The 21,907-nt window shown below is 49.7% G+C and overlaps 1 protein-coding gene across 1 annotated transcript; it reads left to right on the top strand.

Annotated features, from left to right (window-relative positions):
- Nucleotides 1-6,752: 6,752 nt before the first annotated feature.
- LOC116868775 (uncharacterized protein C20orf203) lies at nt 6,753-21,313 on the top strand. Its single transcript, XM_032859417.1, is given in 5 exon segments — nt 6,753-6,797; nt 6,982-7,086; nt 20,440-20,481; nt 20,483-20,635; nt 20,637-21,313. Coding segments are annotated over 5 exon segments (462 nt in total). The 3' UTR covers nt 20,754-21,313.
- Nucleotides 21,314-21,907: the final 594 nt, after the last annotated feature.

The following is a 21,907-nucleotide window of genomic DNA, read 5'->3' on the forward strand; positions in this document are numbered from 1 at the left end:
GGGCACCAGGGCTCTGCGGGGGGGCGGGGGTCTCCTGCAGAGGGTGCAGGGGTGGGAAGGAACCTGTTATCTCGGTGCTTCTGAGGGAAGTGAGGAATCCTTGCCTCGCACTCCCTGGGGTAGAGACATAATGATGTATGCCGTTAGGGGCTGGGTGATGGGAACTGTAGCCCGCCGGGAGGGCCCCCTCACCCGAGGCAGACAGAAAATGCACAGATGCTCTCCCCACCAGGGAGAAGGATAGAAGGCAAGTTCACACAGGACTGGAAAGAAAGATTGCATTTACAGACATGGAAATGGGCGAAAAAGCAGGGCACAGGGGAGGCAGCAGAAGAGTTTTGAGGTTTGAGGATGCACCTGGAGTCTGAGGTTAATGCTTTATTTAGGCTACTCTGGGCCCCAGGTTCTCTCTCTCCTCTCGGCCGTCGCGCAGGGCCATGGTTTCGCCACCTGTTCATAGAAATCAGATTTATAGCATCCATTTGCCACAATATCCCATGAAAGACCTTGTGCAAGTCAAGTTCCAAATTCTTATGGAGTGAATTCTGACCAAGGAGTTTTTGGTTTTGTTTTGTTTCCTTTTGAAGTAAACTCTTTGCCCAGTGTGGGGCTTGAACTCACAGCCCTGAGATCAAGAGTCGTGTGTTCTACCAACTGAGCTAGCCAGGCGTCCCCCGACCAAGGAGTTTTGAGAGACGGAGACTTGGACAGAATTCATCCCAGCAGAACAATATACTATAGGGGTAGAAGAGTAAGAATTTCTTTCTGTCTGTTTCTTTGGGGTCAGGGGCATTGTTTGTGAGGAAGGACAGAGAGGACGTATAGATATTGTCATGTAGATACTGTCAGTAACAAAAGCTTTGGGGCTAAGATGAAGCAAGGCTGGCCCGTCTTTTGAGAAGGTCTGGGAATTGTCATGGGTGTTTATCACTGAAGTCCCGGCACTGTGGGCTAATCCGATGGAGCCCCTGACCCAAAGGTGCCTCCTGGTGGTTGGTTCTAAAAGTACTCCCATGTGTTCCGGCTTGCTCTTTCTTATTATAACAACGTACCAAACAAATAAAACTGAGTTTTTTTCCTTGAGTCCCAAACAAATAAACTCACATACAACGTAGTTTCTATAGGATAAATTCCTAGAAGCACACAGTGCAGGATTGGTGGACACAAGCATTTTAGATGTAGGCAAGTTACATCTAAGCCTTTTTCCAAAAAAAAGTTTGCACCAGTTTGCACTCCCTTTTTGGTTTATTTAAACTTAAATGAGACTGGGTAGATCACTTGCCTGAAGGGTCCTGTTCCTAAAATGAAAAGGCTGGATTAAAAAAAAAGTGTAAAGGAATCAGTCTTATTGGACAGCATGGCTCCTGCTCGACACTGAAGAGGTGGGTATCTTAGACCCATCTACGCTGAACCAAGCTGGCAAATGCTGGCAGGCAGTGACCCGCCCAAGGTCACACAGCTAGTGCGTCTCGGCTACCTTTGCTTCCCAGCCTGTCTGATCTCCAAACCCTTTGCTGCCTCCACTCCCTCCCTCCCCCAATACTTCATTCATTCCACCAACAAACAGCCCTACGTGACTAAGGTGACCAGGCTCTCTGTTTCCTGTTGGGGGTGCCACAGTGAGCAAAAGCAGATGCACCCCTGCAAATATGAAAAAATTCACAAAGAAATGTATTCTCGCAAATGGAGCCAAATGGCCAGGGGAAGAGGCACAGATGGGAGCAGAGTGAGGAGGGGAGCCTGCAGACGGCCCAGCACGGCTCTGTCTTTATCTTACAAGCACAAGGTGACCCTGAGGGGTTTTAAGCAGGGGTGGGTGACTGAGAGAAAGAGTGAGCGGAAAGATCACAGTGTGTTTTTGAAGTAGCTGTCTGAGTCTCCCTGGCCTTCCCATGTCCCCTGGAGCACCATCTGGGCCTCTGGGCCCTTGGGACCTTTTGTGGCCGGGGCTCCCCCGGTGTGGGGGCACATTGCCGTTGAGCCCTTGTCTGAAGCCCAGGCCACTTCCGCCCTTTGCTTCCCCTGTGGTAGGCTGGTGGAGCTGAGGCATCTCGGGCCAGTGTTGAGGGGAGCAGGAGGGGCAGCTGGACCGTCCCAGGAGGGGCTGCGGGCCTCCCACCTCCCACAGTTTGTCTGTGGTTCTGAGGGCCCACCTCAGCCTCTTCCTGCCCTTTGTCCTAGCCCTGGGTCCAGTCAGGAGGATCTCTCTCCAGGGCTCCTTCCCACCCCCGCCCCACTTCCCTTCCCCACTTCCTTTCCCCACCTTCCTCCTAGGCTGTGAGGTGGACTCTTTGCTACAGAGGGGTGTTGGGGCGACCAACTTCTTTTGTGGACACTCCCTTTCAGCCCCTTATCCCTGCTGCCTTCCACTCTTCCCCTTCTCTGGTCCTTTCGTGGTCTCCCAGGCCTGACGCCAGCTTCACCTCTCAATGTCAGTCAGAATCCATTTCCCACCAACAGGATTTATGGGCTCCTCCCCGGTGCTGGTTCTGGGTAGATGAGGGGTACAGAGAGCAGGATGCACCCTGCCCTCCGGAGCTCACAGCCCAGTGAGCAGACACAGCAGAGCCAGGCCTGCATGAGCAGAAGCAGCTTTCCGCACCTGTGTGTGCAGAGTGCTGTGGACCTGGGAGAAAAGGGGGAGGGAAAGGTAGTGGTCAGAGTCCCTGGCGTCCTCTCCGGGTTTTCCAACTAGAAGGCCTAGTGTGATGAGAAATTGTTGACAGGTCAGTTTGAGGAGAAAGAGAGAAGAGATCAAGACACACACACATACATCCTGGTTATTTAAAAGCTATTTAATTTGAAGGACTATTTATTCTGAGACGATGACCTTCCTGTTCTTTGGGGTTTTAGTGTCCTTTCTGGGAGATACTTTGTTGTTTCTTTGTTTTTTTACTGTGGTAAAAAGCATGTAACATGAGCCCTTTCCTCTTAACACATTTTTAAGTGTGTGGTACAGTATTGCTAACTACATGCACGACGCTGTACAGCAGATCTCTAATACTTACTTATCTCGTGTAACTGAAACTCTTACCCATTGACCAACAGCTCCCATTCCTCTTGTCCCCCGTCCCTAAGAATCTCCTGTAAGTGGGATGTGTCCTTCTGTGACTGGCTAAATTCACTCAGCGTTATGTCCTCGAGATTCATCTGTGTTGTAGCATGTGTTAGGATTTCCTTCTTTTTTGATGGCCGAATTATGTTCCCTTGTATGGGTGGACCCCATTTTCATTATCTGTTCATGCGCTGATGGACATGTAGGCTGTTTCCGTCTCTTGGCTGTTGTGAATAATGCTGCAGTGAACACGGGAGGAAAGATACCTCTTTGAGCTCCTGATTACAGTTCTTTTGAATACATACCAAAAGTGGAATAGCCGGATCATATGGTAGTTCTAGTTTTAGTTTTTTTCTTTTCTTTCTTTCTTTCTTTTTTTTTTTTTTTTTTTTCCCAGAGAGGGAGATGGCTTGGTGGGGAGTGCAGAAGAAGAGAGAGAGAATCAGTGTAGAGCTGATGTGGGGCTCAGTCTCCCAACCCTGAGATCATGACCTGAGCTGGAATCAAGAGTCAGATATTTAATGCACTGAGCCACCCAGGCGCCCCTATTTTTAATTTTTTTTGAAGACCCCCCCCATACTGTTTTCGCTAGCAGTTGCACCACCAATAGTGCACAAGGGTTTTTTTTTTCTTCACGTCCTCCAGTGTTTGTCTCTTGTCTTCTTTTTTTCTTTTTTTAAGATTTTATTTATTTATTTGACAGAGATCACAAGCAGGCAGAGAGGCAGGCAGAGAGAGAGGAGGAAGCAGGCTCCCTGCCGAGCAGAGAACCCGATGCGGGGCTCGATCCCAGGACTCTGAGACCATGACCCAAGCGGAAGGCAGCGGCTTAACCCACTGAGCCACCCAGGCACCCATTGTCTTCTTGATTATAGCCATCTAACACGTGTGAGGTGATACCTCACTGTGGTTTGATAGCCATTGTCCTGATGATTAGAGACGTTGAACATCTTTTCATGTGCCATTTTTTATGTCTTCTTTGGAGAAATGTCTATCCAGATCCTTTGCCTATTTATTATTATTTTTTAAGATTATTTACTTATTTATTTGACAGAGAGAGAGAGATCACAAGTAGGCAGAGAGGCAGGCAGAGAGAGAGGGGGAAGCAGGCTCCCTGCTGAGCAGAGAGCCCGATGTGGGGCTCGATCCCAGGACCCTGAGATCATGACCTGAGCTGAAGGCAGAAGCTCAACCCACTGAGCCACCCAGGAGCCCCATTCTTTGCCCATTTTTAAAAAAGATTTTATTTACTTATTTGGGAGAGAGAGCATGCATGCACAAGTAGAGGGAGGAGCAGAGGGAGAGGGACAAACAGAGTCTGTGCTGAGCCTGAAACCTGATATGGGACTTGATTTCATGACCCTGAGATCATGACCTGAACTGAAGTCAAAAGTCAGACCCTTAACTGACCGAGTCGCTCAGGCACCCCTTTGCCCATTTTTTTAATAAAAGATTTATTTGATAGAGAGCAAGAGAGCACAAGCACGGGGAGTGACAGAGGGAGAGAGAGAAACAGGCTCTTCACTGAGCAGGGAGCCTGAAGCAGGGCTCGATCGCAGGACCCTGGGATCATGACCTGAGCCAAAGGCAGACACTTAAACCAACTGAGGCACCTAGGAGCCCCTGCACTTGCCCATTTTTTAATCAGGTTTTTTGATTGTTTGTTTTGCTATTGAGTTGTTAGGAGTTCCTTTTGTATTTTAGATATTGATGGTTTGCAAATATTTTCTCTCATTCTGTAAGTCATCTTTAATTTTGTTGATTCTTTCTTTTTTTAAAAATTTTTTAATTTTTTATTTATTAAAGATTTTATTTATTTGACAGAGAGAGATCACAAGTAGGCAGAGAGAGAGAGAGAGGAGGAAGCAGTCTTCCTGCTGAGCAGAGAGCCAGATATGGGGCTTGATCCCAGGACCCTGAGATCATGACCTAAGCATAAGGCAGAGGCTTAACCCACTGAGCCACCCAGGTGCCCCTTAAAAAATTTTTTTTTAAAGTAAGCTTTATATCCAGCATGGGGTTTGAACTCATGACCCTGAGATCAAGAGTCATATACTCTACCAACTAAACCAGCCAGGTGCCCCCAGTTGACTGTTTCTTTTGTCTGGCAGAAACTTTTTAGTTCAATTCAGTCCCACTTGTCTATTTTTGCTTTTGTTGTCTGTACTTTTGGTGTCATATCCAGAAATCATTGCCAACACCAGTGTTATGAAGCTTTTCTCTTATGTGTTCTTCTAGGAGTTTATAGTTTCAGGGGCTACATTTAAGTCTTGAATCCATGTTGAGTTGGATTTATCTTTATTTTTATTTTAGAGAGAAAGCAGGCAGAGGGAGGGGCAGAAGGAGAGGGGGAGAGAGGATCTTAAGTAGGCTCCATGCTCAGTGGGGAGCCTGATGCAGGGCTCAGCCGCAGAACCCTGAGATCATGACCTGAGCTGAAATTAAGGGTCGGACACTACGCAGACTGAACCACTCAGGTCCCCCATGTTGAGTTGATTTTTGTGTGTAGTAACATAAGGGCCCAGTTTCATTCTTTTGTATGTGAATATCTGGTTTTCCCAGCACCATTTGTTATTCGGTTTCAGGGCCTTCCTTGGCAGAATAACAAATGTTCAATCCTTTGCAGGTTCCCAGTGTTTCTTTAGAAATGTTACTGGTCTGTGAAATCTTGTGAACCAGACTTTCATAATTTGTTATAATGTCCAATTATAGTTTACAAGTTAGGATGTATGATCCAGTGTGCATATAGCTCTTATGAGATGAATGGGTCAGTCTAGAATATTCCAGAAAACCTGGGCTGTAGGGCCCATGTCCTTGGAGGCCACATCCCAGTCTGACTGACAGTTGTTTCCTTTTCCTCACCTTAAAGTTGGTTTTACAGAGTAGGTGCTCAGTTAACATTTGTTCTCTTCTGTGCACAGCCAGGGGTGCTGAGATCAGAGAAGTAAAGCCCTCTGCTCACATCACAGAGCAAGGCAGGCAGGGCAGGGAGGGGCTCCCCCAGTTCTCAGGCCAACACTGTTTTGACTCTGCTGTAGTTGACCTGTGGCTCTGCCTGTATTGAATAACGTTTTCTTCCCCTGTGGGCCAGAGTGGTTGAGAAAGAGCTTTTTCCGAATGGGAAAGACTCAATTTTGTAGAGATGAGGCTTGTACCATCTCAGTGTCCCCCCACCCCCCCGCCCCCCAAGCTGTTAGCATGGCATCTGCCATGTGGAGAGGACATGGCAAGCGTCTGAAGGAAGGGATCACCAGCGATTTCAATTGTGGGTCAGCCTGAAGAACCAGAGAGTAGAACATTTAGATTCTGCTTCCTGCCCTGCCTTAGGTTAGATGTGATGTTGAACAGGTCCCCTCCTGTCCCTGTGCCTTACTTGTCTCATCTGTTCACGACAAGAATAATAACAGGATGACATGTAATGAGTGCTTCCTACGTGTGGGGCACTGCTCGAAGCTCTGTTGTAGGGTGTAGACCCATTATCCCCTCCCGGTCACCCCTGGGGATGGAGATATTTACACAGCCAGTGTGTGATGAGGAAACAGAAGCCCAGAGGGGTCAAGTATCTAAACCAAGGTCACACAGCTAATTGGAGGGCAGCAGGGATTCGAACCCAAGCTGGCCAGCCCCAGAGACCGCCTAATTACTGTATGATACTGAGCATCTAGGAGCTTTATCTTTTCTTGAGCGATTCTGCGAGATGTGGAAAGCGGCAGCCATTGGGAGTCTGGGCGGCCGGCAGAAGGTTTCTGGTTGAGCTTCTTCAGGCTTATCTTAAGCAGCAACCATGTGCATCTCTTCCTGGAAGGAGGCAACTGTCGAGACAAGGTTCCTGGGCAAGAATTTTGGCAAAGAGAAAAAAAAGCAGATGGCAAGGACTGTCTCCCTGTCTCGCGGCCTCTCCGTGGCCTCTTCTGCGCTCCCTGAAGCTCCCTGTGGCTGCCCGCACCAAGGCACAGGCCACCTGTGGCCCTGACCTGCGCATCTTTCTGGGCACCAGTCTCATCCACACTGGAACCTTCTACGTCGCCAGAGTCAGCCTCTAAAGGCAGCAACGGATCACATGGCACCCCTGCTTCAAGCCCTCCCGTGTCTTCTCAGAGCTCTCAGAATTAAACCCAGTGTGATCCCTGTCCACCTCTCTGACTTCATCTCCCACTTCCCCTCTACCCAGCACCCTGTAGCCCAGCTGTGCTGTCCCTGCCAGTGGCCACTGGCCACATGGGGCTGCTGAGCTCTTGAAATGTGGCCAGTCCAAATTGAGATGTTGCTTGTCCATATAAAATATGCACTGGCAGGGCGCCTGGGTGGCTCAGTCAGTTGAGCACTTGACTTCAGCTCAGGTCATGATCTCAGGATCCTGGGATCGAGCCCCACTGTCAAGCTCTATGTCACATCCTGCTCTGCACTCTGAGCCCCTCCCTCTCCCTGCCCCTCCTCCTGCTTGTGCTCTCTCTCTCTCAAATAAGTAAATAAAATCTTTTTAAAAAATGAAATAAAATACACACTGGCTCTCAAAGCAGTAGTCCAAATAATTTTATATGGATTATATGTAGAAATGATAATATTTTTTATAATTTGGAGTAACTAAAATACATTATTAACATTAATTTCACTTTTAAAAAAAGAGCTTATTTATTTATTTGACACAGAGCGAGAGATGCAAGTAGGCAAAGGGGCAGGCAGAGAGAGGATGAAGCAGGCTCCCTGCTGAACAGAGAGCCCCATGTGGGCTCGATCCCAGGACACTGAGACCATGACCTGAGATGAAGACAGAGCCTTAACCCTCTGAGCCACCCAGGCGCCCCTCACTTCTATCTTTTCACTTTTTTACTGTGACTACTTGAAAATTGTCAATTCCATGCGTGGCTTGCGTGTTATTCCTGCTGCAGCCCCTCACCGGCCTCCAGCCCTTCCCAGCCTCAGGCAGGCAGGGCCCATGTATCCTGCTGCTCTCCATGGCCCCCTACAACTGCAGTCTTCCTCATGTTTGCTGTCTTTCTTCCCCAGGTCCCCCAGGGCTCTTGGTCTGGCACTGACTCTGGGCTGGCCAGGAAGAGCCTGTGGTGGGTCACATGCCTCGGGGGAGGGATGGATAGGAACTGGCCCCCCCATGTTCCTCAGCCTGGAGCCATGGGAAGGGGTGAGCTGGAGCATGTAGCTGGAGCAGGCGTTCAGCATCCTCAGTGGCTCTGAGCAGAGCACACGTGGGCTGTAATAGAAGGGTTTTGGGCTTTGGGTCTTGTGTGGGGTTTTGGGAACCTGCTGTGTCAGTAGGACCAGGGGCATGGAGCCTCCCCAGGCTTCATCACAAGAACTCAGTTGGCACAGGGCACCTGGGTGGCTCAGATGGTTGAGCGGCTGCCTTTGGCTCAGGTCATGATCTCTGGGTTCTGGGATGGGGCCCCACATGGGGTTCCTGGCTCAGCGGGGAGCCTACTTCTCCCTCTCCCTCTGCTCATGCTCTCTCTTACTCTCTCAAATGAATTAAAAAAAAAAAATCTTAAAAAATAAAAAAGAACTCATTTGGCAGCCTGGGTCAGTGGCCATGTGCCAGGCCCTTGGGAAGTGCCAGAGCAGCCGAAGTGGATTTGGGCTTTGCTGGGGCACCCCAGAGTCCCTCACAGCCTGGCTGCTAACCACACGATGACCTTCAGAGGTCACACAGTTCCCCTCTAAGTGGGGACTGGCTCCCTGCCCAGAGCCTATGAGGACCAGAGGGAGGGCTCTCTGTCTAGCATCAGCGGGGTACAGCACAGGCCATGTAGGTATTCGGGTCATCCGAAGGTCCTTGTGACCAGCTCCCCCTTCGTGCTGTCAGTCACCTTTGCAAGACCCTGGCCACAGTGGGGATGGAAACAATGCATGTCTTCAGCTCCTGAGCCAGGGCCCCCTGCTCCGGGAGGATCACCAAGCCATCACCTCACACTGTTTTCACCCTGAGGACCCTGACTTGAGCAGCATCTGGAAGAGGAAGAGATACCACCATTTCTGTGAAAAGGGCCTGTGGGTTTTAATTGACCGCAGGCTCAGAGTGAGCCAACGGGTGACCTGATTGCTAAAATAGCCCAGGAGAAGGGCGGAAGCTTCCAGAACAGGGAGGGGGAGGTTAGGATCTCAGCTGGAAGGAAGTGAGGGCACCATTCTTGGAACCTGCCCAAATCCACAGCCCCAGTGAGCAGGGAGGCCCCTCTCTGGAAACTCTGCTTTAGTCCAGCTCCTTTGGGTGAGAATGGGGTGAGGCGGGAGAGGGCACCAGAGGAGGTAGTTCCTAGAGCACAGTCGCCTGGGAGGGTGAATGCAGGCCAGCACCCCTGGGCTTCACCCCACAGGTTAGAAGAAACCCCAAGCCTGGAGGTCAGAAGCCCAGGGAGACCCGTTGGGTCGGTGCTCCAGTCCCACGTGGGGAAGCCGAGAGCCCACCTAAGGTCACGGTGGGAGGGTGACACAGGTCAGCGCTCCTCCAGCCTTCCTGCTGCACTCAGCAGCTCTGAAAGAAATGCAAAGAACAAAGAAGATGACTTCTCTCATGCAGCAGATAATGAATGTTCTGATTCTCAGCCCCTGAGAGCATCAAATCCCAGTGTCCCTGGCCAGGAAATTTACAGCCTGCCATGGACCCTTCTGAAGGGCCCCGGGCAGGGCAGTGTCCCCTTGCTGGTTCCTCCACAGGCAGAGATGGCCAGTGAATCCCACGACCTCTGTGCCGGCTGTCCTCAGTTCCGGTGGCCTGGCCAGGGTCCCTCAGCTCTGGTCAGTGCTGGACTGGTCAGTGAGGACAGAGCCCAGAGGCTACCCAGCTCTGTGTGGAGGGTGGGCGGAGGTGGAGAGAATGAGCCTGGGCAAGGGCAACCCCTCCCCTGCCTTTCTCTTTTATGTCTAATGATAAAAGCAATTCATACTCACGGTAAAATTTGGAAACTACAAAAAGGTGCAAAGGAGAAAATGAAAGTCATCTGTCATCTCACTGCCCAGAGATAACTGTCATTGCTATTCTGTTGTATTTCTCTCCAGTAATGTTCTTCTATGTGGGTCATGCATATGCATATAAGTGTATATTTTAATTGTAATATTCTCTAGAGCCGGCTCCCCGCTCCCCCGACATTATATGGTGAATATTTTCTCACAGTGTTAACATTTCCTTTAAAGTTACTTAATGGCTTTATAATATTGTCTTAATAATTTATTTAGCTATTCTCCTATTTTTCTTTCATTCTCCTAACTAGTTTGACTTTTTTTTTTTTTTTTTTTTTTTTTTTTTTACCAAGGGGATTTGGCAGTTTTTAAAATTCCACTTAGTGGCGACTGGGTGGCTCGGTTGGTTGAATGTCTGACTCTTGGTTTCTGCTCAGGCTGTGATCTCAGGGTCCGCACTGGGCTCCACGCTAGGTGTGGAACCTGCTTAAGATTTTCTCTCTCCCTCTGCTCCCCCTTCCCCCCATCCCACCACCCCACATGTGCACACTCTCTCATGCTTTCACTCTCTGTCTCAGAAAACACCCCAACCATTTAAAATTCTACTTAAAATATAAATCCAACTTTTTGGCTGCTGAGATGGAGCAGTTCCGAGGTACCCTCTCTGCCATTCACACTGAGAGGGTCAGTTTCACAGCTCAGGTGACAGCAAAAGTCTAGCATTTGGAAACACAAACGCAAAAACAAAACCAAGCTGGAGGTTGCTTAGGAAAGGAGCTTCCCTCTGTGGGCTGTAAACCTACCTCTCCTTATGCGTGTGAGCCTGGTGTGTGAGCTGGTGGAGAGGACCGACCATTCCTGGTTCCCATTTTGCCTGTGCATGAGCTGGGGTGATCTTGGGCCATCCTTCCACTGCCCCATTTCTCCCTTTCCCAGGCTGTGAAATGGACCTAATGTCAGAGGCACTGGACCCAATCGCCAAAATGCTACCTCTGAGCTGGGACTGTTGGTAGGGAGCAGAGGGACAAAGGTGTGGTGAGGCCTGGGTCTCCTTGGGCAAGTGGCCTCCACTCGGTGAGAGTTGTTGTGCCCCCACCCCCTGGAGTTGGTGGCTACACCCTGAATGGGTGGTCCCTGTTGGCTTTCCAGTTGTCCAGACCCCTCTGAACAGCTCTGGCCTGCCCAGGGCCTTGATTTAGTTCATAGGGAAGGCACGAGTTGGGTTTCCCTGCCCTTTCTGGATCCCTGCTTAGCAGCCCAGAACCAGGCCTAAGTAGGACCCTGAAGAACCCCTGGAGAAATTTCCCATTGTGTTCAGGGCTGAAGGGGGAAGCAGGCAGGGTTCCTGGAGGTCTGGGGCTGGAAACCACTAGAATCTAGGCTCCAGGAGGGCAGGAGCCTTGTGCTTCTCATTATGTGCTGCCCTCAGCTCCCAGCCCTGGGTCTGGCCCACAGTGTGCCCTTAGCAAATACTAGTACACCCCGGCAAGTGGTGGCCTATTCCTGCTTCAGCTTCCCTTTCTGTTCTGCTAGGCCAAGAGCTCTGTGAGAGCACAAATGGGCCTGGTTTGCCTGAGTCCTCAGTGCCTAGCAAGACACTGGCATGTGGAGAGGGTCCATGAATGCATAAGCAGATCATAAATGATTGATGAGTAAGTTATGCCCGAAGACAGTCAGAGCTCAGGAGGCAGGCCCTCCCTTCTTTCCACCTCCTCTCCATAGTAGGTCCATACTCTCCCTCTGAAGGGTCCCAGATGATCCCTTCCTCTGTCCTTCCTTGGTTGAAGTTGGCCACCAGGAACCTCTGGCTGTGTGACTTTGGGCAAGTCACTCCACCTCTCTGAGCCCCAATGCCTCTTCGGTAAAATGAGGCAGATGTGATGTATTAAAAGGGCTTTGTGAGGGTCGTGCCAGATTGCATAGCCTAACTGATGCCCTGGCAGGTGGTGGGTACCCAAGAAGCAGCCGCTTACATTGCCAGTGGTGCGGCCCTGTATCCGTGATGAGCTCCCCGACATGGCGACCACCTGACTATTGGAGGGGCCTGGGCTAATCTTGGACTGCGGCTACCTGAGGAGGCCGCGGAGTGTTACAGATCCCCTGAGACCCCAGCAGCTGTCCCTGGCATTTTGTCCTTGGCTCTGTCATTCACTGTCCTTTTCCCGGCTGGGAAGATACACGCTGTAGCTGGTGGGCGGGGCGGGGGGGGGCGTGGGCGGGGAGGGGGTGCTCTGCTGGGCAGCAGGCGCGATGCTCTCCTGACGCCCCTGGGATGGGAAGGGAAGCTGACTGTGCTGCCAGGAGAGCTTTCCCACCTGGCTGCCCTGGCCCGTGCAGGGCAGGCCCCCCGGGTCCTCGTGGCCTGCCACTCAGCTCTCTAGATCTCCAGTCTCCAGGCTTTAAAAGGGGGAGAAGACTTACGGGTTTGATGAGAAGCACAAGTGAAACGATGCACTTTCACTGCTGCTGTGCACGCTCCCAAGGTTGCAGTACAGTAACTACTAACTTGACTAGGAGCCAGTCCATGGCCTTGGGGGCGGGGGAAATGGCGGGGGTGGGGCGCATGCCTGTGGCCTCTTGCAGCTGGGAGGGGCCACCAGCTCTTGCTGCTGAGCCTCTCTGGCTCTACATCTGTCCCTGCCACATAGTCGCTGTGGGACACAGACAGGTGACTTCCCTGTCTCAGCCTCAGAGTCCTCTCCCACAGAATGCGGGCAGCCACCCTCCTGGATTCCTGGGAGAACCCCTGCGGCTACGCATGTCAAGTCTAGCCTCAGCTGCTGTGACGGCCCCAGGCACCTGGGCTTCCCAGCACCTGGACGCAGTCACCTGGGCTCCCCGGACCTCAGCTGGCCCATCTGTGCTATGAAGATGATTACACCCATGGCTTCAGATCATTGGGATGGTTTCATAAGCCAACCACGGAACCCACCTAGCACAAGTGGTCAGCATACAGAAAGCACTCATTAGCTCGTTATCATGGGGTTCTGTGCTGCTAGTAGCAAAGCCAGCCAAAGGGGACCCTGCTCCTTGCCCAGGGCTTCTTCCTCTGGCCTGCCATAGGGGGCTGGTGTGGATGGGAGCACAGTGACCTGCCTCAGGTTTGCCAGGCCAAAACTGCAATCCCAGTGTCTAGAGCACAGAGTGGTGGTGGTGGGGGGCGATGTTTGAGTCTCCAGGAGGCTGTGGTGGAGGCTGGGCCTTGGGGATTCGGCTAAGACCTGGGGAGGCCAAGCAGACGATGACTCTTGGGCTTGTCCTGAACGTGCCTCTGTATCATCTCCCCGTGCCCCAGGTCCACCGTCCTGCCCACACAATGGCAGAGCTCCAAGGGGTTGCCCCAAAACAGACACACAGCTTTATTGTGTTTTTCTGGCTATGAAAGTATTTCTTGTTCACTGCAGAAAAAAAATTGCAAAAATTCAGAAATACGTAAATTAAGAGCACCCCAAATCCCAAACTTCCAGAGGTTTTTGTGCATATATACATATGGATATCGATTGTTTTTATAAGAATTGAATCTTATGATGCTTGCTTTAAAACTTGAAATGAATATCCTTGATTTTTAACTATTTTGTTACAAAATATGACACAGAAAGACCATATAAAATAATCGTTCAGTTGGAACCACTGCCCAGTGAAGAACTCTGCCAGCCACCCTAGCCCGCAGTATGCCCCCTTCCCCGACCTCCCCACAAAAAGTTACTGTGCTCCTGACTTTTTTCTTTTTTAAATAATCTCTTCTCCCAACATGGGGCTTGAACTCATGACCCTGAGATCAAGAGTCACATACTCTACTGACTGAGCCAGCCAGGTGCCCTCCTCCTTTTTTTTCTTTTTTTAAAGTAAGCTCTGTGCCCAACATGGGGTTTGAGCTCACGACCCAGAGATCAAGACTCACAGTCCACCAACTGAGCCCAGCCAGACACCCCACTGTTATCACGATTTTTAAGGTCATCACTTATCACCCAGTGTGAAACCCTAGATACTATAATTTTGTCAAAAAAATCTGTCTTTTTAAGTCCTTTTAATCTATAGATTTTTAAAAAATTTCATTGATTTTTTAAAAAAGATTTTTTATTTATTTGACAGAGAAAGAGAGAGCACAAGCAGGGGAGCAGCAGTTTGAGGGAGAGGGAAAGCAGGCTCCCTGCTGAGCAAGGACCCTGGGATCATGACCTGAGTCGAAGGCAGACGCTCATCCTATTGAGCCACCCAGGTGCCCCTATAGATTTATTTAAAAAAAATTTTTTTTTAACTGGGAAGTATATCATAGACCTTGTCCATGTTAGTAAATGTGACTCTTGTTTTTAATCTTTTTTTTTTTTAATGATTCCATGGTTCCATCCCAAGGTTGAACATAATTGACTGGTTCCCCTACTGATGGACACTTGGGGGTTACTCTCACACTTTTGCTGTTATGAACAATACTGTGATGGAAATCTTGATACATAAGTTTTTATGCACTTGAGTAATTCCTAGAAGAAATTTCTAGAATTAGAATCATGGGTCCAAAGAACAGTGTTTTTTATTTAAAAAAATTTTTTTTATTATTTTTAAAAAGATTTTACATATTTATTTGACAGAGATCACAAGTAGGCAGAGAGGCAGGCAAAGAGAAAAGAGGAAGCGGGCTCCCCACTGAGCAGAGAGCCCCATGCAGGACTCAATCCCAGGACTCTGGGATCATGATCTGAGCCGAAGGCAGAGGCTTTAACCCACTGAGCCACCCAGGTACCCCAAGAATAGTGTTTTTTAAAATTAATTAATTACTTTTATTTATTTATTCTTTTTTAAAAATATTTTTTTTCTTTTTTTTTTTAAGATTTTATTTATTTATTTGACAGACAGAGATCACAATTTAAAAATATTTTTATTTATTTATTTGACAGAGATCAGAAATAGGCAGAGAGGCGGGCAGAAAGAGAGGAGGAAGCAGGCTCCCTGCTGAGCAGAGAGCCCGATGGGGAGCTCAATCCCAGGACCCTGAGAGCATGACCTGAGCTGAAGGCAGAGGCTTAACCCACTGAGCCACCCAGGTGCTCCTATTTATTTACTCTTAAAGATCTTACTTATTTGAGAGAGAGAAAGAATGTGAAGAGGGGAATAGTGGGGAGTGGCAGAGGGAGAGGAGAAGCAGACTTCCCACTGAGCAGGGAGGCAGGTGGTGGTGGTCCTTAATCCTAGGAACCCTGAGATCAGGCCCTGAGCCACAGGCAGACACTTAACCAATTGAGCCACCCAGGCACCCCATTTTTTTAAAACACAATTTTATTGAGATTTGACTCGCTTGCCATACAATTCACTCATTTAAAGCACACAATTCATTAGTTTCTAGTATAGTCAGCATTGTGCGATCATCACCACATCCAATAGCATCCTATAAAGAACTCCGCACCCCCCATCTCTCCCTAGTCGCCTCCTCCTAGCTCTAGGCAGCCACTGCTATAAAAGAGTCTGCTTTCTGTTTGTAGAGGTTTGCCCATTATGGACTTTTCATATCCATGAAATCATATAATGTGTGGTCTTTTCTGAATGACTTCTCTCACTTAGGGTATATTATCCATGTCATAGATTGTATCAGTATTTAATTCTGGGCTGTTTTTTTATTTTATTTATTTGAGAGAGAGAGAGATCGTGAGAGAAAGCACGAGCCCCTGTTGGGGGCGAGGGAGAAGCAGACTCTACGCTGAGCAAGGAGCCAGAGGATTTGGGACTCAATCCCAGGACCCTGAGATCATGACCTGAGCTGAAGACAGATGCTTAAATGACTGAGCCACCGAGGCACCCCAGTATTTAATTCCTTTTTGTTGCTGAATAATATTTCTGTGTATGGATAGACCACATTTTATTTATCCATTCATCAGTTGATGGGCACTTGGGTTGTTTCTACTTTCTTAGCTATTACAAACTATGCGTCTGTGAACATTCATGTAAATTTTGGGATAAATGTATATTTTAATTTGTCTTGGATCTCTACCTCCCAGGTATGGAACTGCTGGGTCACATGGTAATTCTATTTAATCTTTTGAGAAACTCCCAGACTGTTTTTCAAGGCGGCTCCAGCATTTACCTTCCTACCAGTAGTGTGGGACAGTTCTGACTTCTCCACATCCTTGCCAACACTGTCTTTTTGAGGATAGCAAACCTAGTGTGTGCAAAGTAGCATCTCCTGGTTTTGCTGCATTTCCCTGATGGCTAGTGATCTTTGGCATCTTTTCATGAGCTTATGGACCATTTGTATTATTTTCTTTGGATCAATGTTTATTCCAATTTGCCCATTTTAAGTTGGGTAATTTTCTTTAATCATTGAAAGAATTTTTTTTTTAAAGATTATTTATTTATTTGTTTATTTATTAAATTTATTTATTTGACAGAGAGAGAGACACAGCAAGAGAGGGAACACAAGCAAGGGGAGTGGGAGAGGGAGGAGCAGGCTTCCCGATGAGCGGGGAGCAGGACCCTGGGATCATGACCTGAGCTGAAGACAGATGCTTAACTGGGCCACCCAGGCACCCCGAAAGAATTATTTATGTATTTTGGTTACAGTTCCTTATCAGATACATGGTTTGCAAATATTTTCTCCCATTCTATGTTCTTTCACTTTCTTTCTTTCTTCCTTCCTTCCTTCTTTCTTCCTTCCCTCCCTCCCTTCCTTCCTTCCTTTCTTTCTTTCTAAAAAGATCTTATTTTAAGTACTCTCTATACCCAATTGGGACTCAAACTGACAACGCTGAGATTAAGAGTCACATGCTCTACCAACTGAGTCAGCCAGGCACACTGTCTTTTCACTTCCTTAACAATGTCCTTTGTAGCCCAGAAGTTTGTTATTTTGATGATGTCCAATTTACCTGTTTTTTTTTTCTTTTCTATGCTTTTGTGTCTTCTTATTAGCTGATCCTAGGTCATGAAGATTTAGGCCTATGCTTTGTTTTAAGGGTTTTATAGTTTTAATGCTTATATTTGAGTCAAAGATCAGTTTCGAGTTAATTTTTGTGTGGGGTGTAAGGAAGATGCCCAGACTCTTTTTTGCATTTGGGTATCTAATTACCCCAGCACCGTTTGTTGGAAAGCCTGTCTTTTCCCCACTGAATTGTCTGGGCACTCTTGTTAAAGATCAATTATCTGTAAGTGTGAGGGTTTATTTTTGGACTCTGATTCCATTCCATTAATCTATGCATCTATCTCTGTGCCAGTACCACACTGTTTTAATTACTGTAACTTTGTAGAAAACTTCCTCAGGGTCCTCCAACAATGTTCTTCTTTTTCTCAGTATTGTTTTGGGTATTTGGGATCACTTGAATTTCCGTAAGAATTTTAAGATCAGCTTGTCAATTTCTGCAAAGAAGCAAGTTGGAATTTTGAGGGGGATGGGGTTGAATCTGAAGATTGATTTTGGGAGTCTTGCTATCTTAACAGTTCTGGGTCTTCAGATCCATGAACATGAGATGTTTTTCCATGTATTTAGGTCTTCTTTAATTTCTTTCAACAATATTTTGTAATTTTTAGAGTATAAATTTTATACTTCTTTTGTTAAATTATTTGTGTTTTATCCTCTTTGAGGTGTAAATGAAATTAGTTTCTTAATTGCATTTTTGAAGTGTTCATTGCCAAGTGCACAGAGAAACAATTGACTTTTGTATATTCATCTTGTATCCTGCATCCTTGCTGAACTCATTTATTAGTTCTAACTTTTTATGTGTAGATTCTTTAGGATTTTCTATTTACAAGATCATGCCATGTGAAACTATAGTTTTGCTTCTTCCTTTGCAATCTGGATGCTTTTATTTTCCCTTGTCTGAGTGCCCTGGCTGGAACTTCCAGTACAATATTGAATAGAAATGGGCAAGAGTGGGGGCACCTGGTGGCTCAGTCCTTGGGTATCTGCCTTCGGCTCAGGTCATGATCCCAGAGTCCTGGGATCGGGCCCCCACATCAGGCTTCCCGCTCAGCAAGAAGCCTTCTTTCCCTCTCCTAGTCCCCCTGCTTGTGTTCCCTCTCTCGCTGTGTCTCTCTCTGTCAAATAAATAAATAACATATTTAAAAAAAAAAGTGGCAAGAGTGGACATCATTTTCTGGTTCCTGATCTCAGGAAAGCACCCAGTCTTTCACAGTTAGTATGATACCCAGTACTCACTGTAAGGCTCATTTTAGGATTTCCTGAAAAGTTGGCTGCTTATAGCTTTACTATTAGCAGTGTATGAGAGGGCCCCCCAGTCCCCATGGCCCTTGCCAGTAGCTCCAGGTTTTGGAGGTGAAGAGCCCAAAGTCAGATAGGGGAAGTGCTGTGTACCCTATCATAGGCTCAGCTGCCTACCATCCAGTTGTCCATGGTCACTGAGGAGTGAGCCTCCTGAACCCTCAGTCTTCCCTCCCCTGATGGGAAGGGGAGACCCAGCAAAAGCAGCCACTAGTGAAGCAGCCACTGGTGAAGGAGGTCTGGGTTTTGTTCTGGGCTTGGCTACTGACTTGGGCAAGTTACTCGCATGACCTTGGGCAAGTTACTCCCTCCCCCACAGGCCCCAGGCCTTGGTTTTCCTATCTGTGCAGTGGTTGAGGTGGTCCACTCTGACCTGTCCAAGTCTGACCACCCACCCTTAAACCTGCCGCTGCGTCTGCCACTGCCCCATGTGGCCACCAGAGGGCGCAGCAGACCAGCATTTGGCCCAGCTAGGGCGCAGGGAGCCCTGGGGAGGCTGAGGCTGGTTGTGTTTTTAAGGAACTGCTAGCTTTGCTTGCTGGGGTTTCCTTGTGGCTAGACCTGCCTGGGGCCCTTTGCCCCATTCCTCTGGCTGAGTCCTGATCTCTGAGGAGGGAAGATGGAGACATCACCCCCAAGGCCAGTGACCTTGCGCTCATTCTTGCCTGCTTTGGGTTGGCTGCCTAAGGTCCAGGTGTCCAACATCAGGGTCAATGGCCTTGAGTTTCTCAGCCTGGAAAGGTTTCTACTGTCCCTGGGCCCCTTATAGGCACTGCATCCTTTCCCTACTGCATTGCATGGCAGTAGAGAGGCCCCCTTTAGGACATGGATGGATTCTTGCTGTGGGTCCTGGACAGTGTAGTATCTGAAACCACATCATCTGGGACTCCCAGATACCTCAAGTGACAGACCCCAAACCTCAGAAGCAGGTAACATAGGCACTTCCCAGAGCTGAGTATCTATGCCTTTGTGAAGGCTTCTCCTGGGAGCACCAGAGGGGCCCTATCAGACCTCTCCAGGCTCCCCCAATGCTGACGTTACCCTCCCAACAGAAAGCAACCTTAGCTTTCAAATGGAGCTCCCTGTCAAAGCAGTGGCTCTCAGGCCCTTGCATGGAGGGCACTGGAGCTCCCGCTTGGATGCCTGCCACCTTTGCCTTGCATTCCCCTTATTGGTGTGTTTTCCCTCCTTCCAGACTGGGTCCTCTTGAAGGCAAGAGTGAGTGTCCAGTTCTCCTAGGTCCCTGTGGCTGGTTCAGGACTTGGCATCCACTAGAAGCTCAACAGATGTTGCCATGGGAACCCTGAGCCCATCTTCTCCTCCCACTCAAGGGACCAGGGCCGTCTCTGGCCCTCGATGAGCTGTTTGACTTGGGGGGCGGGTCACTTAGCTTTCTGAGCACCCATTGTTTTTACTTCTCGACTCTTCTACTTTCCTCAGAAGGTTATAGGGGTCAGAGAGCCCTGGTGGGAAGGGTGACATGCTCTTGCTGTGTCTGATAGAATTGTTCTGAGAGGACTCAGCTGTGCTGTCAGTAAGGAGGTCACCTGGAAGAGGTGGGCACTGGGCCACACCTACTGGAGTCCCCCAAGTTTTTATATAATAATGGCTGGCATTTCGGGGCCTGTTCTGTGGACCAGACATTGTGCTAAGTGCCTCACCTGGATTCTCTCTCTTGGTCCCCTCAGCGACCCTTTGAGTAGCAGCGTCGCCCATGCTCAGCTTTGCAGACGGGGAGCCCAAGGCTCCAGAGCAATTAGCTACTGTGCCCAAGGCCACACAGCTGGCAAGTGGTGGGGCTGGGACTGGGAGCTCTGGCCCCAGGGCTCGGGTGCTCTTAGCCACCGATCCACGCCCTGCCCTGACCAGATGCCCGGCAGGGGCAGGCAGTCGGGGCTCTTATTGTCTACTATCTAGGAACTCTGAGGACCAGACATCCTTGCTTCCCATCTTCCTTTTCTAGATTTGTGTGCTGAGACCAGAAAGGAACATAGTCTCTCCACCTCCGTCTTTGTCTCTCTCCCACACCGGCGGGGCATGGGGGTTAGAGCAGGACCCCAGCTAATGTCAGGTGTGTTACAACAGGGAAACTGGGTGAGGCCCAGAATCTGTCATTCCAGAAGTCATCGTGGGGCCTCGTTCACACCAGCCCACCTCCCATCTTGATGGAGTTCATTCGCCCAACTCAGGGTTCTTGGGAGTGGGGCAAAAGGAAGTGAACCTCAGAGGTTCAGAAGGATGCTCTCTCACCAGCCCAGACCTTGGGCACCAGCAGGCTCCTCCTCCCCAACGCCTGGGCCCTTATCAGGAGCACAATTTGGGTTGGTGGGGAGGGGGAAGTCTGAGGCCCCAGGCTCGGCAAGGTGGGTAGGAGAGATAGGGAAGTGGGGAGGGGGCCATGGGGCCCTGCTGGGAGGGCCCGAGGATAGAAGGGATGCCCAGAACTGGTGCTGTCCTTGCCGGCCTGGCCTCTTGACATGGTTCCAGAGCTGCTCCTGCCTTCCCCCCTTGCCAGGCAAGCCGCCCGCACCTTTAATTAGCAAGCAGCAGCCTCTCCCCGATTCATCACAGTCACTGTTTAATTAGCCGCGCACAAGGCGCCCCTACCCCCAGCTCTGGGTGGAGCAGCCTGCCTCTCTCACGGAGGCTGCCACCACCTCATGGTGTCCCCTGTCACACGCCCCCCCCCCATACTTATGCTGCTCCCCAGAAGGGGGGATGGGGCGGGCACGCCTGGCTGAAACCTCAAGGAGATTCTGGGCACTGACGCTTGTATTCAAAGCATCCAGCAAACATTATTAGGGCTTGGAGTCTGCGCCAGGCTGGCGCTGGGCGGAACCCAGGCTGGATGGTGGCGGCCGGCCTTGGTCCCGTCCAAGGGCTCCAGAGTGGCTTTTCCCTTTGGGAGGCGCCCAGACCCCTCTCCGGCTGGTCCCAGGGTGTTGGGAAAAGCCCAATAACCTTCCCTGTTGCTCCACTCCTCCCCACACCCCCATCCAGGCAGGGATGACCATTTCTTCCTTTCCCTCCCTGCCCCAGAGCCCAGCTAGCCCCCTGAGAAGGCGGCCTCCTCTAGGATGGAGAGGGCCCGTCCTCCGCCCCCGCCTCTCCAGGGGTCAGATCCTAGAGGCCGTGGCTAAGGCTATGGGCAAAGGGAGGTGATGGGGGATCTCAGTGCCCCTCTGGGAAGTCGGGGGGTGCAGGAGAGAGCCCACGAACCAGACGCCTGTTTACCTGCAGCAGGGTGGAGCCCGTCGATGGTGGCCCTGGGAGTGGAGCTGGGGGAGTCCAGGGCAGCCAGCTGGAGGCAGCAGGCTCAGGTTCCATCCCTGCCCTGTGCCCCAGTCCATCCTGGGGCTTCAGGCAAATCAGCTGCCCTGGGGCCTCAGTGTGCTGCCCACAGAAGGGCGCTGGCCCCCTGCTCTGATGTGGACTGAGGACACAGAAGGACTTGCGTTCATTCTGGTACGGAGGGCAGCCCCAGAGTCCATCCTCTCAGGTGCTAATGACCTGTGCAGCCTCGGCCTGCCACCAAACTGTGCCGTGCCTCAGTTTCCCCATAATTAGTAGATACCTCGTGGGCTGTCCTGAGGATTAAATGATTATAACGTTTAGTACACTCGGAACAGTGCATGGCAGAGGGAGTCCTCAGTAATCATAGGCCCTCCCTTTACCGATCACTGTTTATTGCCAGGTCTAAGGGGCTTGGTGGTGAGTTATGTACGGCCACCTCCCTGCTT

Source organism: Lontra canadensis, unplaced genomic scaffold, assembly GCF_010015895.1.
Source record: "Lontra canadensis isolate GAN:19392208 unplaced genomic scaffold, GSC_riverotter_1.0 scaffold16, whole genome shotgun sequence".
NCBI classification, from domain to species: Eukaryota; Metazoa; Chordata; class Mammalia; order Carnivora; family Mustelidae; genus Lontra; species Lontra canadensis.